The 13524-nt window shown below is 59.2% G+C and overlaps 4 protein-coding genes across 4 annotated transcripts; all 4 read right to left on the bottom strand.

Annotated features, from left to right (window-relative positions):
• Nucleotides 1-455: 455 nt before the first annotated feature.
• Nucleotides 456-1903, bottom strand: LOC146543380 (uncharacterized). The gene is made up of 2 exons (XM_085235974.1): nucleotides 1439-1903; nucleotides 456-1274 (listed from the first exon to the last, which is right to left on the bottom strand). The coding sequence occupies exons 1-2, from the start codon at nucleotides 1776-1778 to the stop codon at nucleotides 640-642; spliced, it is 975 nt and encodes a 324-aa protein (XP_085092100.1). The 5' UTR covers nucleotides 1779-1903; the 3' UTR covers nucleotides 456-639.
• On the bottom strand, nucleotides 1865-3456 carry LOC146543379 (G2/M phase-specific E3 ubiquitin-protein ligase-like). Its single transcript, XM_085236092.1, has 6 exons — nucleotides 3405-3456; nucleotides 3156-3247; nucleotides 2966-3064; nucleotides 2585-2709; nucleotides 2232-2394; nucleotides 1865-2137 (listed from the first exon to the last, which is right to left on the bottom strand). Exons 1-6 carry the CDS (start codon nucleotides 3454-3456, stop codon nucleotides 1865-1867), a joined length of 804 nt encoding a protein of 267 aa, XP_085092218.1.
• Nucleotides 3457-7965: 4509 nt separating this feature from the next.
• Nucleotides 7966-9413, bottom strand: LOC146543378 (uncharacterized). The gene is made up of 2 exons (XM_085235815.1): nucleotides 8949-9413; nucleotides 7966-8784 (listed from the first exon to the last, which is right to left on the bottom strand). Exons 1-2 carry the CDS (start codon nucleotides 9286-9288, stop codon nucleotides 8150-8152), a joined length of 975 nt encoding a protein of 324 aa, XP_085091941.1. The 5' UTR covers nucleotides 9289-9413; the 3' UTR covers nucleotides 7966-8149.
• Nucleotides 9375-10967, bottom strand: LOC146543377 (G2/M phase-specific E3 ubiquitin-protein ligase-like). Its single transcript, XM_085236091.1, has 6 exons — nucleotides 10916-10967; nucleotides 10666-10757; nucleotides 10476-10574; nucleotides 10095-10219; nucleotides 9742-9904; nucleotides 9375-9647 (listed from the first exon to the last, which is right to left on the bottom strand). Exons 1-6 carry the CDS (start codon nucleotides 10965-10967, stop codon nucleotides 9375-9377), a joined length of 804 nt encoding a protein of 267 aa, XP_085092217.1.
• Nucleotides 10968-13524: the final 2557 nt, after the last annotated feature.

Genomic DNA, 13524 nt, shown 5'->3' with positions numbered 1-13524 from the left:
AATTGTACGGGCATGAAAGATGTCACTTTGCAATGGGAGAGTTAGCAGAACACATTGGATCCCGGAAGAGACCAGCAGGCTGATTCTCTAGACAATTGGACCAAGTAAAGATAGGGTGGATGTCACGAGCGGTGGCAGCAGACCTGAGGCGCTGCCTGAATGCAGGAGAAAAGCCCGGGTCCTGGCCCACTCCACAGCCGACAGCAGCCCCGAGGCTGCCCGCGTGTCCCAAACACAGCGACATCCCCATGATGACAGAAACACCCGCAGAACGGGGCTGCAGCTGCCAGCCTGGCCTCCGCCACGTAGTGCGTTGGAAACGTTGCGCCCCGCTGGAATCGAGGCCAGAACCCAGCTCAGCCTGAACCGGGCTGGGGGGAGGAAGGAGTGGGTTGTGTGCTGGGGGGGAAGGGATCCCCGTGGTTGCAACCGCTACAGCCACCCACCTCGGGAGAGGCAGAGAAGAACAAAACTGACAGTGGCATGATGGAACTCTCACTTTTATTGTGGTGGACTGTGATGACTCTGGATAGGAATTGGAGCTTGCACACAGCAGCTCCTGCAATATCAGTGGGGCCGGCGGTTGATGTTCTGGGCCCGACGTGGAACCCGGGAGCGGCTTCGCCCCTGGGCTGGCCCTCACCGCTTGGACCGGCTCCTGCAGCGTCTTCGGGGCTGGCTGTTGGTCTCAGCAGCCCGATGTTTGAGGGGGGAGCGGCTCCGAGTCCGGGCTCGGCCTGTCTGCCTGGACTGTCCTCTATCAGCCGCCGTGGAAACCCTCGAGGACCGCGATGTTCCCGGTCCGCTGTATCTGTGGGTGCAGCTCTTGGCACTTGATTCTGGTGCCTGCCTGCTCCCACGGCGTGTTCGGGGCTGGCTCGGAGAATCTGGGGCCCGGCGCTGCAGTGGAGAGCGGCTTCTTGTCCGGGCCCGCTGTCCCTGTCTGCACCGGCGGTTGTAGCCAAGAGCCAGAGAGTGCCTCGAGGACTCTGATGTCTCTTGGCAGGCAGAGTTTGGGATGCTGCTCCCACGGTGTCCTTGGGGCTCATTATTTTCATCCCGCTGTGCACGCGGGCGGATTCTCCTCCGGTCTGTCCTGCGCTGCCTGGACAGGCCGCTGCTCTCAGGCACGGGGGAACAGTCAGCTGGCCCCGATGGTGCGTGGCTGGTGGTGCTGGAGCTGCTGCTCTCTGGTGTCTCAGAGCCTCGGGACGGCCCCAGCCCCTGCTGGCTGATGGTGCTGTCGCCAGCAAGATCAGAGTTGGTGCTGGAGGCTGTAAGGGGAGGCAGGAAAGTGAGCAGGATGGAATTGCAGCCACGGGGTGGAACTGGCTGCCATTTGTGCTGGGCTATGGGATTTGAGCAAGGTCGCTCTGAGCAGCCGCTGCCAGGCCTCGCCTGGCCCCAGCCCAGCAGCACGCCGCCGTTTGCCTCTTACCGGTGTCCTCTCCAGCACAGGCGTTGCACTCCCAGCTGGCTGCGCTGTGACTCAAGTTGGAACAGCGCCGGTGAGTGCCTTGTGCAGCACAGGAGCTGCAGAGGAGCAGCTGCCAGGGCCTGGGGAAACAAACGGGTTGTGGCCGTGAGGACACAGTGACCTGAGCCAGGGAGCGCCCGGCACAGCTCTGGTGCTCGGTGTGTGCTCCCCCAGGCTGTGAGGCTGCAATCCCACGCAGAGGTAACTCACCCCTCTCCCTCTGCCTGCTCCCTGCCGTGTGGGTAAAGGCAGTGGCTGGCATCGCAGCTCCCGTGCCTCTCCAGTAGAGATGCGTAGGCATCGTTGTCCTCCCACGCTGGTTCTCTGCCAGGGAAAGGAGGGAATGGAATGAGCACTGACTGCCCCAGGACTGCCCCAGGACTAAAACTAATCCATGGCATCCCTCCCCTTCCACCCGATGCCCAGTTCCAGCTTCCCAGTGATGCTGAGGCCCATGTAAATGGCTGCAAAGGGCCAGGCCTGCTGGGGCAGTCCCTTGCCAAGGACAGCTCGTGTGTCCTCCCATGTCAAGAGTTGGCTGAAAGGCACCAACCTGATTGGGATTCGGATCCCCAGAAGGCGCATGTCTGTAATAAAGCCAACCCGGTCTCTGCAGAGGGGGCACTGGAAGGAATAAATTCCTGCGCGCAGGGCCTGTTCCTGCAGCAGAAACAGAAGCAGCGTGAGCGTGAACCAGGAGGCCTGGTGCTGCTGAGCACCCGCCGTGCTCATGGGGTGAGGAGGGGGCTTCTACCTGGATGCAGGCCCGGTGGAACCAGGCGTGTCGGCAGGCTGGGCACAGCATGGTGCTGTAGGACATGCTGTCCCCCACGGGCTCCATGCAAACAATGCAGGTCGTGTCCTGCTCCGGCGCTGCCTCCACTGCCTGCTGCGGGCGGTGCTCCCTGCAGAAGGACCTGGGGGAAGATGGGAGGGATGGGCAAGGTGAGAAGTGCTGCGAGGAGGGCAGAGGAACAGGAAGGAGCCCCAGGCCATGACTCTGGCTCTGTCAGGCTGCTGGGAGGTGTCACAGCACGCTCCTCGCTTCTTTGGCTGGTGCTGACAGCAGGGGTTAAAGGCCCACAGGCGATGCCTGGCAGCCCTTACCTGAACTCTCCAAAGTGCTGGGTGACACATTCACCCTTCGAAGCGCAGGGGAGATGGAAGCTGCGGCCACAGCCCGGCTCTGCGCAGGTGATGCTGGCCCCCGGATTGCCACAAACGAAGCAGAGCTGGAAAGAGCAGAGCATTTCCCATCAGCAGCAGGTTAAGGGCCTACGCAGCGGGCCCCGCACCTCTGTGCAGGGCACAGGATGGGGGCAGGGCTGGGTGGCACTCTGCAGAGCTGCCTGGTGAACAGGGCTCGTCTGCAAGAGCAGGAATTTCTCTTGGAGCTGGTTGCAAGGGCTGGGATTGCTTTCCCTGGACCAGGCTATGCTCGCCATGCCTCTCCTGGCACCAAGCTCCCTGTTCTGGTCCAGAACTCACCGTCCGCTCTGCCTGCCTGATTGTGCGTATCAGGTCTTTGATCCGAAAAAAAACATCAATGTGGCCTTCCACAGGTTCACAAAGACCATTGACAAATATCTGTACAAGAGGAAAGAGCAGGCTCTTGTTAGGGCAGAAAGGAGGGAATCACTGGTTGGAGGAAGGTGTCAGGAGCCACATGGGAACTCACCACACAAAACTTATGGAAATGGAATCCATTGCTCTCTATTTTGTGGCCAAGGATGCTCGAGTCCTCATCCACTCGGCCACAGAGCACGCATGCTGGAGAGGAGAGAATTACAGCAGTGAGCGGCTTGTGGGGCCAGGTGCCCCGGGGGCTGCCCTGCGTGCCCCCGCCTCCCCTCTCCGCCACTGGCAGACCCCCAGCACCCCTCTGCCCGGCGGCGGGGAGCTGCGTGCAGGGATACTTTGCTCTCACCTGGCTCCCTCGAGCCGGCGGCCTCCTGTGTCCCCGCGCACACCGTGCGCATTGACGGAAACCACTTGCAGAGTGTCTGTCCCATCAGTGCTGGGCTTCGTCCTCCGCGTGACAACCTAGGGGAGAAGCGGGATGAGGCTGAGTGCTCAGCTCCGGCCCCGAGCGCTGGGGAACCCTCCTCCCTCGGGAGCCTCAGGCAGCCCCTTCCTCCCTGCTCACCTCACCAGGTCGCACTGAGCTCGGCCTGAGCCGCGCAGCCTTAGCTCTGTCCCACACCCCGCGTGTCACAGTGGCCGTTCCGTGCCACCCTCTGTGACGCCATCACACCTCACGGGGGCTGAGGGCACCCAGGCAGGAGGGCGGCGGCTCTCGCAGCCAGCACAGGGTGAGGGGCCCGGTGCCGGACGCAGCCCCGCTGGAACCCGGCGTGTTGGTGCTGCTGAAGGCACCGGGCGACGCGTCCACCCCCCTGGCCCCACCTGAATGCTACCGGGCCTGTGGCTCCCTCACTATCCCAATCGAGCGTTCAGGTGTTTCCGTGACTTTTTGCTTGCTTGCTGCTGATTACCTCTCGTTACAATAAATGACTCGACTCACAGCATCACAGAATCTCTGTGGTTGGCAAAGACCTCTGAGATCACCAAGTCCCACCGTCCACCCCCCCACCTGCCCACGTCCCTCAGTGCCACATCCCCACGGTTCTGGAACGCCTCCATGGACGCTGACTCCCCCAGCTCCCCAGGCAGCTGTGCCAGTGCCCGACCGCTTGTTCAGCAAAGATGTCCTTCCTAACATCCAACGGGGACCTCCCCTGGTGCAACTTGAGGCCCTTCCCTCTCATCCCATCGCTGTTACCTGGGAGAAGAGGCCTTTCAGGCTGTTATAGGGAGCGATGAGGCCTCTCCTGAGCCGCCTCTGGACTGAACAGCCCCAGTTCATTCCGCCGCTCCTCAGGGGACTTTTGTTCCTGACCCTTTCCTGCCCCGTTGCCCTTCCACGGACACACTGCAGGGCCTCCATGTCTTTCTTGCAGTGAGGGGCCCGGAACAGAATACAGCACTTGAGGTGCGGCCTCACCAGTGCCGGCTACGGGGGCACGATCACCTCCTGCTCCTGCTGGCTGCACCGTTTCCGCTACAAGCCAGGATGCCCTTGGCCTCCTTGGGCACCTGGGCGCGGTGCTGCAGCGCTGTGCTGTTGCCTGGGGTTGTTGTGAGCAAAGAGCAGCAGCCAGCACTTGGTCTTCTTGGGCCTCATCCTCATCCAGTTGCACTCGGCCCATCCAGCCAGCCATCCTGTCCCTCTGTAGGGCCCTCAAGCAGATCAATGCTTCTTCCCCACTGGCCTCAGTCTGGAGCCCTCTGGAGCAGCACTCGCATCTTCTACTCATCATTAGTACTTCGTGTTAGCAAGTCCTTATCATTAGCATGTGTGTATCGAATTACTAGAAGTTTAGTTAGGTCACTCCAAAAATAATGCCTGCCCTGTTTCCTTTGAAACTACTACAGACACAAAGAGCGTAATAACACTGTTCAATAGAACAAATGCTGCGCCTCCAATCGCTCTTTTTCAACGTAGTTACAACAATTCCCCGAGCATTTTCATCAGCAGTGGTTGACTGTCTGCATGCCACGGTCATGCCACCTGCATGCAGGTAAAAACCTGCACCAGTGGGAGTAACCCACTGTCGCTGTCACCACTGCTGAAGCGCACAACCCAGCGCCTCGCTGTGCTCTCTGTTGGCAGAAGGGTGCAACCTGTGTTGCCATCCCACCAACATCCCCCTTGATGCCATGGGCCAGTATCATCACGTAGGAGGAAAAAGCTCTGGAGCAGCCTTTTTAACACTGGGCACAGAAGTATGTATCTATTTTAGATACTGTGGCAAGTATTGCAAGGTGCACTATGCACACGTCTTTCAATATTGTTACAAACTCCTGAGCAGAAAAGCAGCACAGACACCACGAATAACGAGATGTTCGCCCATGTATGTATCTAGCTGAAAACCGCAGCAGTCCGCTGCCGGAAGGCGAGGGCTCCTTGTGGCAAGCGAGACGCGGACTCTGTTGCTGGTGCAGAACGAAGACCTGTATTGTAGGTGCTTCCAAGCTTTCCTAGCCCCGTAACAACCCCTTGGTAAGGCGTAGGAGCCAGGCGCCTCCTTTACGCCTGGCGCAAGTAGCTGCCCGGCTTGTTTACTCATTTGCAAGGTCTTTTGTTCAGAGTGTCTTCGTTTGTCCCACAAGCCCTGAGGCAGACGGTGGGCCAAGTCGCCCTCCAAGGGTGCTTGGTGTCGCAGAGCCTGGAGTCTGCCAGGCGTCCCCGGCGAGCAGGATCTCCTGCTTGACGATACAGAGAACAGCTCCTTCAGGGGAACTTCTCAGCGGAAAAGGCTCCAGTCTCTATAAAAGCCAAGCCATTTTTAGAGCCAGTCGACAGAGAAGGCTCTCAGAGCAGGTCTTATATTTCGCAGGCCGCCAAGAGCAGACGCTGATTCCCACTTTCTTGGGCCTTGTTCCCCTCCTCCAGCCCGTTTTACCTCTCGGCACCAGGCATTGCCCCCACCAGTGGTTCCCTTGGAGGAACCCCAGCGGCCCCTCAGGCCACATGGCGGCCATCTCCCCATGCGGCGTCCCAGGCCTGGCTGGCTGGCTGGCTGGCTGGAGCAGCCCCAGCGGCTGCTGCAGACGTAAATGCGATGGAGGAAGGGCTGCGGATCGTGTTGCTGCTTTTTGCCTGGACCCAGGTGCTTTTGTTCGTGCCCAACTCACGGCGCATGGGCTCCCCTTCCCCACGCCATCATGGTGGCAGCTCTTCCCACAGAGCGGCCCGGCCCGGCCCCGGGTGCGCCCTCATTGCCCCCCAACAAGCCAACTTTGGTGCAACGTTAGCCCTAGCTGGGCTGAAACCGGGCCACGGGGTGCAGGGCTAACTTCTGCTGTGGCAAATAAGTGCGTTTTGATACTTTGGCTAAATGCAGGCTTCTGAACAGCCAAAAACATGCAGCCTTCCTTTCTGGCTGGATAAAGGCAGTTGAGAAGAGGATTGGAAACCGGGTGCTTAGCCAGGATATCCTTCGGTGTCCAATACGTTGAGTTGGAAGAGACTTACGGAACAAACTGAATGCGCAAATAACTGCCAATAAAATAAAATTGCAGACCTCTATGAAGTACTGTCTGCTGTAAATCCACTGGGGTGGGCTACTAAAATTCCAGGATGATCCAAAGCAGCAGAAACGGTAGGAATACCCCTAAAGCCAGAAGTTAAGCCCGCGAGACAAAACCCGTACCTCCTAAAAATGGAAGGCAGGAGAGGAACTCAGCCTCTGATTGGAAGTGCTGTGACTCACGGACCATTACGAGAATGCTGTTCACGGTGCAGTACCGCACTTCTGCCAGCCAGAAAGCCTCACTCCGCAGAACGGCAGCTGGTTCAGGATCGCAGGGCTGTAAGTCCAGTTGTGATGGAAGTACATCCCCTTATGGGAAACCCACATACCCGCCTTTGTGGTGGAGTGCAAAAACCCCCAAACTGGAAGGAAAACACAGTGGTGTTGGACTGTGCTTCCTGAGGGCTTTACAAATCGCCTCGTCGTACTTGGGAATCAGCTTACTAAGGAACTGGAGGGATGAGGGCACAAACAGCTGGAAGCTACACTGCGCCAGGGTGCAGATGAACTCCTTAGAGGTGCTGAGACAAGGGAGGAAATAAGACAAGTGGCAACAAGTCTCCTGAATTTTCCGAGCTCTGCGGGATGCAGAGTATCCACAAAGAAAGCATCAATAGCTTGTCAGTCTGTGATATATATTGGTTTTACTGTCCCTCGGGGATACCAAAGCCTGGGGAGTGAGCGCAATGAGGCTGCATGTCAAATACCAGAGCCAAAGTCAAAATGGGAAATGCAAGCTTCCTTAGGTACGGCAGGATGCTGTAGATTATGGATACCAAACTGTGGACTGATGGAGGATCGTGGAATAGGAAGCTGTGAAAAGCGAAGGAGAAATTTTGGACTGGAACCCAGAATGCCAAACAGCCTGTTTGCAGCCTGACAGCAGCTCCGATGTCTACCCCTGCTCTAGGACTGCCCAGTCTGGGAAAATCTTTTGAATTGTACGGGCATGAAAGATGTCACTTTGCAATGGGAGAGTTAGCAGAACACATTGGATCCCGGAAGAGACCAGCAGGCTGATTCTCTAGACAATTGGACCAAGTAAAGATAGGGTGGATGTCACGAGCGGTGGCAGCAGACCTGAGGCGCTGCCTGAATGCAGGAGAAAAGCCCGGGTCCTGGCCCACTCCACAGCCGACAGCAGCCCCGAGGCTGCCCGCGTGTCCCAAACACAGCGACATCCCCATGATGACAGAAACACCCGCAGAACGGGGCTGCAGCTGCCAGCCTGGCCTCCGCCACGTAGTGCGTTGGAAACGTTGCGCCCCGCTGGAATCGAGGCCAGAACCCAGCTCAGCCTGAACCGGGCTGGGGGGAGGAAGGAGTGGGTTGTGTGCTGGGGGGGAAGGGATCCCCGTGGTTGCAACCGCTACAGCCACCCACCTCGGGAGAGGCAGAGAAGAACAAAACTGACAGTGGCATGATGGAACTCTCACTTTTATTGTGGTGGACTGTGATGACTCTGGATAGGAATTGGAGCTTGCACACAGCAGCTCCTGCAATATCAGTGGGGCCGGCGGTTGATGTTCTGGGCCCGACGTGGAACCCGGGAGCGGCTTCGCCCCTGGGCTGGCCCTCACCGCTTGGACCGGCTCCTGCAGCGTCTTCGGGGCTGGCTGTTGGTCTCAGCAGCCCGATGTTTGAGGGGGGAGCGGCTCCGAGTCCGGGCTCGGCCTGTCTGCCTGGACTGTCCTCTATCAGCCGCCGTGGAAACCCTCGAGGACCGCGATGTTCCCGGTCCGCTGTATCTGTGGGTGCAGCTCTTGGCACTTGATTCTGGTGCCTGCCTGCTCCCACGGCGTGTTCGGGGCTGGCTCGGAGAATCTGGGGCCCGGCGCTGCAGTGGAGAGCGGCTTCTTGTCCGGGCCCGCTGTCCCTGTCTGCACCGGCGGTTGTAGCCAAGAGCCAGAGAGTGCCTCGAGGACTCTGATGTCTCTTGGCAGGCAGAGTTTGGGATGCTGCTCCCACGGTGTCCTTGGGGCTCATTATTTTCATCCCGCTGTGCACGCGGGCGGATTCTCCTCCGGTCTGTCCTGCGCTGCCTGGACAGGCCGCTGCTCTCAGGCACGGGGGAACAGTCAGCTGGCCCCGATGGTGCGTGGCTGGTGGTGCTGGAGCTGCTGCTCTCTGGTGTCTCAGAGCCTCGGGACGGCCCCAGCCCCTGCTGGCTGATGGTGCTGTCGCCAGCAAGATCAGAGTTGGTGCTGGAGGCTGTAAGGGGAGGCAGGAAAGTGAGCAGGATGGAATTGCAGCCACGGGGTGGAACTGGCTGCCATTTGTGCTGGGCTATGGGATTTGAGCAAGGCCGCTCTGAGCAGCCGCTGCCAGGCCTCGCCTGGCCCCAGCCCAGCAGCACGCGGCCGTTTGCCTCTTACCGGTGTCCTCTCCAGCACAGGCGTTGCACTCCCAGCTGGCTGCGCTGTGACTCAAGTTGGAACAGCGCCGGTGAGTGCCTTGTGCAGCACAGGAGCTGCAGAGGAGCAGCTGCCAGGGCCTGGGGAAACAAACGGGTTGTGGCCGTGAGGACACAGTGACCTGAGCCAGGGAGCGCCCGGCACAGCTCTGGTGCTCGGTGTGTGCTCCCCCAGGCTGTGAGGCTGCAATCCCACGCAGAGGTAACTCACCCCTCTCCCTCTGCCTGCTCCCTGCCGTGTGGGTAAAGGCAGTGGCTGGCATCGCAGCTCCCGTGCCTCTCCAGTAGAGATGCGTAGGCATCGTTGTCCTCCCACGCTGGTTCTCTGCCAGGGAAAGGAGGGAATGGAATGAGCACTGACTGCCCCAGGACTGCCCCAGGACTAAAACTAATCCATGGCATCCCTCCCCTTCCACCCGATGCCCAGTTCCAGCTTCCCAGTGATGCTGAGGCCCATGTAAATGGCTGCAAAGGGCCAGGCCTGCTGGGGCAGTCCCTTGCCAAGGACAGCTCGTGTGTCCTCCCATGTCAAGAGTTGGCTGAAAGGCACCAACCTGATTGGGATTCGGATCCCCAGAAGGCGCATGTCTGTAATAAAGCCAACCCGGTCTCTGCAGAGGGGGCACTGGAAGGAATAAATTCCTGCGCGCAGGGCCTGTTCCTGCAGCAGAAACAGAAGCAGCGTGAGCGTGAACCAGGAGGCCTGGTGCTGCTGAGCACCCGCCGTGCTCATGGGGTGAGGAGGGGGCTTCTACCTGGATGCAGGCCCGGTGGAACCAGGCGTGTCGGCAGGCTGGGCACAGCATGGTGCTGTAGGACATGCTGTCCCCCACGGGCTCCATGCAAACAATGCAGGTCGTGTCCTGCTCCGGCGCTGCCTCCACTGCCTGCTGCGGGCGGTGCTCCCTGCAGAAGGACCTGGGGGAAGATGGGAGGGATGGGCAAGGTGAGAAGTGCTGCGAGGAGGGCAGAGGAACAGGAAGGAGCCCCAGGCCATGACTCTGGCTCTGTCAGGCTGCTGGGAGGTGTCACAGCACGCTCCTCGCTTCTTTGGCTGGTGCTGACAGCAGGGGTTAAAGGCCCACAGGCGATGCCTGGCAGCCCTTACCTGAACTCTCCAAAGTGCTGGGTGACACATTCACCCTTCGAAGCGCAGGGGAGATGGAAGCTGCGGCCACAGCCCGGCTCTGCGCAGGTGATGCTGGCCCCCGGATTGCCACAAACGAAGCAGAGCTGGAAAGAGCAGAGCATTTCCCATCAGCAGCAGGTTAAGGGCCTACGCAGCGGGCCCCGCACCTCTGTGCAGGGCACAGGATGGGGGCAGGGCTGGGTGGCACTCTGCAGAGCTGCCTGGTGAACAGGGCTCGTCTGCAAGAGCAGGAATTTCTCTTGGAGCTGGTTGCAAGGGCTGGGATTGCTTTCCCTGGACCAGGCTATGCTCGCCATGCCTCTCCTGGCACCAAGCTCCCTGTTCTGGTCCAGAACTCACCGTCCGCTCTGCCTGCCTGATTGTGCGTATCAGGTCTTTGATCCGAAAAAAAACATCAATGTGGCCTTCCACAGGTTCACAAAGACCATTGACAAATATCTGTACAAGAGGAAAGAGCAGGCTCTTGTTAGGGCAGAAAGGAGGGAATCACTGGTTGGAGGAAGGTGTCAGGAGCCACATGGGAACTCACCACACAAAACTTATGGAAATGGAATCCATTGCTCTCTATTTTGTGGCCAAGGATGCTCGAGTCCTCATCCACTCGGCCACAGAGCACGCATGCTGGAGAGGAGAGAATTACAGCAGTGAGCGGCTTGTGGGGCCAGGTGCCCCCGGGGGCTGCCCTGCGTGCCCCCGCCTCCCCTCTCCGCCACTGGCAGACCCCCAGCACCCCTCTGCCCGGCGGCGGGGAGCTGCGTGCAGGGATACTTTGCTCTCACCTGGCTCCCTCGAGCCGGCGGCCTCCTGTGTCCCCGCGCACACCGTGCGCATTGACGGAAACCACTTGCAGAGTGTCTGTCCCATCAGTGCTGGGCTTCGTCCTCCGCGTGACAACCTAGGGGAGAAGCGGGACGAGGCTGAGTGCTCAGCTCCGGCCCCGAGCGCTGGGGAACCCTCCTCCCTCGGGAGCCTCAGGCAGCCCCTTCCTCCCTGCTCACCTCACCAGGTCGCACTGAGCTCGGCCTGAGCCGCGCAGCCTTAGCTCTGTCCCACACCCCGCGTGTCACAGTGGCCGTTCCGTGCCACCCTCTGTGACGCCATCACACCTCACGGGGGCTGAGGGCACCCAGGCAGGAGGGCGGCGGCTCTCGCAGCCAGCACAGGGTGAGGGGCCCGGTGCCGGACGCAGCCCCGCTGGAACCCGGCGTGTTGGTGCTGCTGAAGGCACCGGGCGACGCGTCCACCCTCCTGGCCCCACCTGAATGCTACCGGGCCTGTGGCTCCCTCACTATCCCAATCGAGCGTTCAGGTGTTTCCGTGACTTTTTGCTTGCTTGCTGCTGATTACCTCTCGTTACAATAAATGACTCGACTCACAGCATCACAGAATCTCTGTGGTTGGCAAAGACCTCTGAGATCACCAAGTCCCACCGTCCACCCCCCCACCTGCCCACGTCCCTCAGTGCCACATCCCCACGGTTCTGGAACGCCTCCATGGACGCTGACTCCCCCAGCTCCCCAGGCAGCTGTGCCAGTGCCCGACCGCTCGTTCAGCAAAGATGTCCTTCCTAACATCCAACGGGGACCTCCCCTGGTGCAACTTGAGGCCCTTCCCTCTCATCCCATCGCTGTTACCTGGGAGAAGAGGCCTTTCAGGCTGTTATAGGGAGCGATGAGGCCTCTCCTGAGCCGCCTCTGGACTGAACAGCCCCAGTTCATTCCGCCGCTCCTCAGGGGACTTTTGTTCCTGACCCTTTCCTGCCCCGTTGCCCTTCCACGGACACACTGCAGGGCCTCCATGTCTTTCTTGCAGTGAGGGGCCCGGAACAGAATACAGCACTTGAGGTGCGGCCTCACCAGTGCCGGCTACGGGGGCACGATCACCTCCTGCTCCTGCTGGCTGCACCGTTTCCGCTACAAGCCAGGATGCCCTTGGCCTCCTTGGGCACCTGGGCGCGGTGCTGCAGCGCTGTGCTGTTGCCTGGGGTTGTTGTGAGCAAAGAGCAGCAGCCAGCACTTGGTCTTCTTGGGCCTCATCCTCATCCAGTTGCACTCGGCCCATCCAGCCAGCCATCCTGTCCCTCTGTAGGGCCCTCAAGCAGATCAATGCTTCTTCCCCACTGGCCTCAGTCTGGAGCCCTCTGGAGCAGCACTCGCATCTTCTACTCATCATTAGTACTTCGTGTTAGCAAGTCCTTATCATTAGCATGTGTGTATCGAATTACTAGAAGTTTAGTTAGGTCACTCCAAAAATAATGCCTGCCCTGTTTCCTTTGAAACTACTACAGACACAAAGAGCGTAATAACACTGTTCAATAGAACAAATGCTGCGCCTCCAATCGCTCTTTTTCAACGTAGTTACAACAATTCCCCGAGCATTTTCATCAGCAGTGGTTGACTGTCTGCATGCCACGGTCATGCCACCTGCATGCAGGTAAAAACCTGCACCAGTGGGAGTAACCCACTGTCGCTGTCACCACTGCTGAAGCGCACAACCCAGCGCCTCGCTGTGCTCTCTGTTGGCAGAAGGGTGCAACCTGTGTTGCCATCCCACCAACATCCCCCTTGATGCCATGGGCCAGTATCATCACGTAGGAGGAAAAAGCTCTGGAGCAGCCTTTTTAACACTGGGCACAGAAGTATGTATCTATTTTAGATACTGTGGCAAGTATTGCAAGGTGCACTATGCACACGTCTTTCAATATTGTTACAAACTCCTGAGCAGAAAAGCAGCACAGACACCACGAATAACGAGATGTTTGCCCATGTATGTATCTAGCTGAAAACCGCAGCAGTCCGCTGCCGGAAGGCGAGGGCTCCTTGTGGCAAGCGAGACGCGGACTCTGTTGCTGGTGCAGAACGAAGACCTGTATTGTAGGTGCTTCCAAGCTTTCCTAGCCCCGTAACAACCCCTTGGTAAGGCGTAGGAGCCAGGCGCCTCCTTTACGCCTGGCGCAAGTAGCTGCCCGGCTTGTTTACTCATTTGCAAGGTCTTTTGTTCAGAGTGTCTTTGTTTGTCCCACAAGCCCTGAGGCAGACGGTGGGCCAAGTCGCCCTCCAAGGGTGCTTGGTGTCGCAGAGCCTGGAGTCTGCCAGGCGTCCCCGGCGAGCAGGATCTCCTGCTTGACGATACAGAGAACAGCTCCTTCAGGGGAACTTCTCAGCGGAAAAGGCTCCAGTCTCTATAAAAGCCAAGCCATTTTTAGAGCCAGTCGACAGAGAAGGCTCTCAGAGCAGGTCTTATATTTCGCAGGCCGCCAAGAGCAGACGCTGATTCCCACTTTCTTGGGCCTTGTTCCCCTCCTCCAGCCCGTTTTACCTCTCGGCACCAGGCATTGCCCCCACCAGTGGTTCCCTTGGAGGAACCCCAGCGGCCCCTCAGGCCACAT

The sequence above is a fragment of the Meleagris gallopavo genome, chromosome 14, assembly GCF_905368555.1.
Source record: "Meleagris gallopavo chromosome 14, MGAL_WU_HG_1.1, whole genome shotgun sequence".
Classification (NCBI taxonomy): domain Eukaryota; kingdom Metazoa; phylum Chordata; class Aves; order Galliformes; family Phasianidae; genus Meleagris; species Meleagris gallopavo.
The sequence above is the reverse complement of the archived record's forward strand: the minus strand, read 5'-3'. Positions and strand labels throughout refer to the sequence as shown.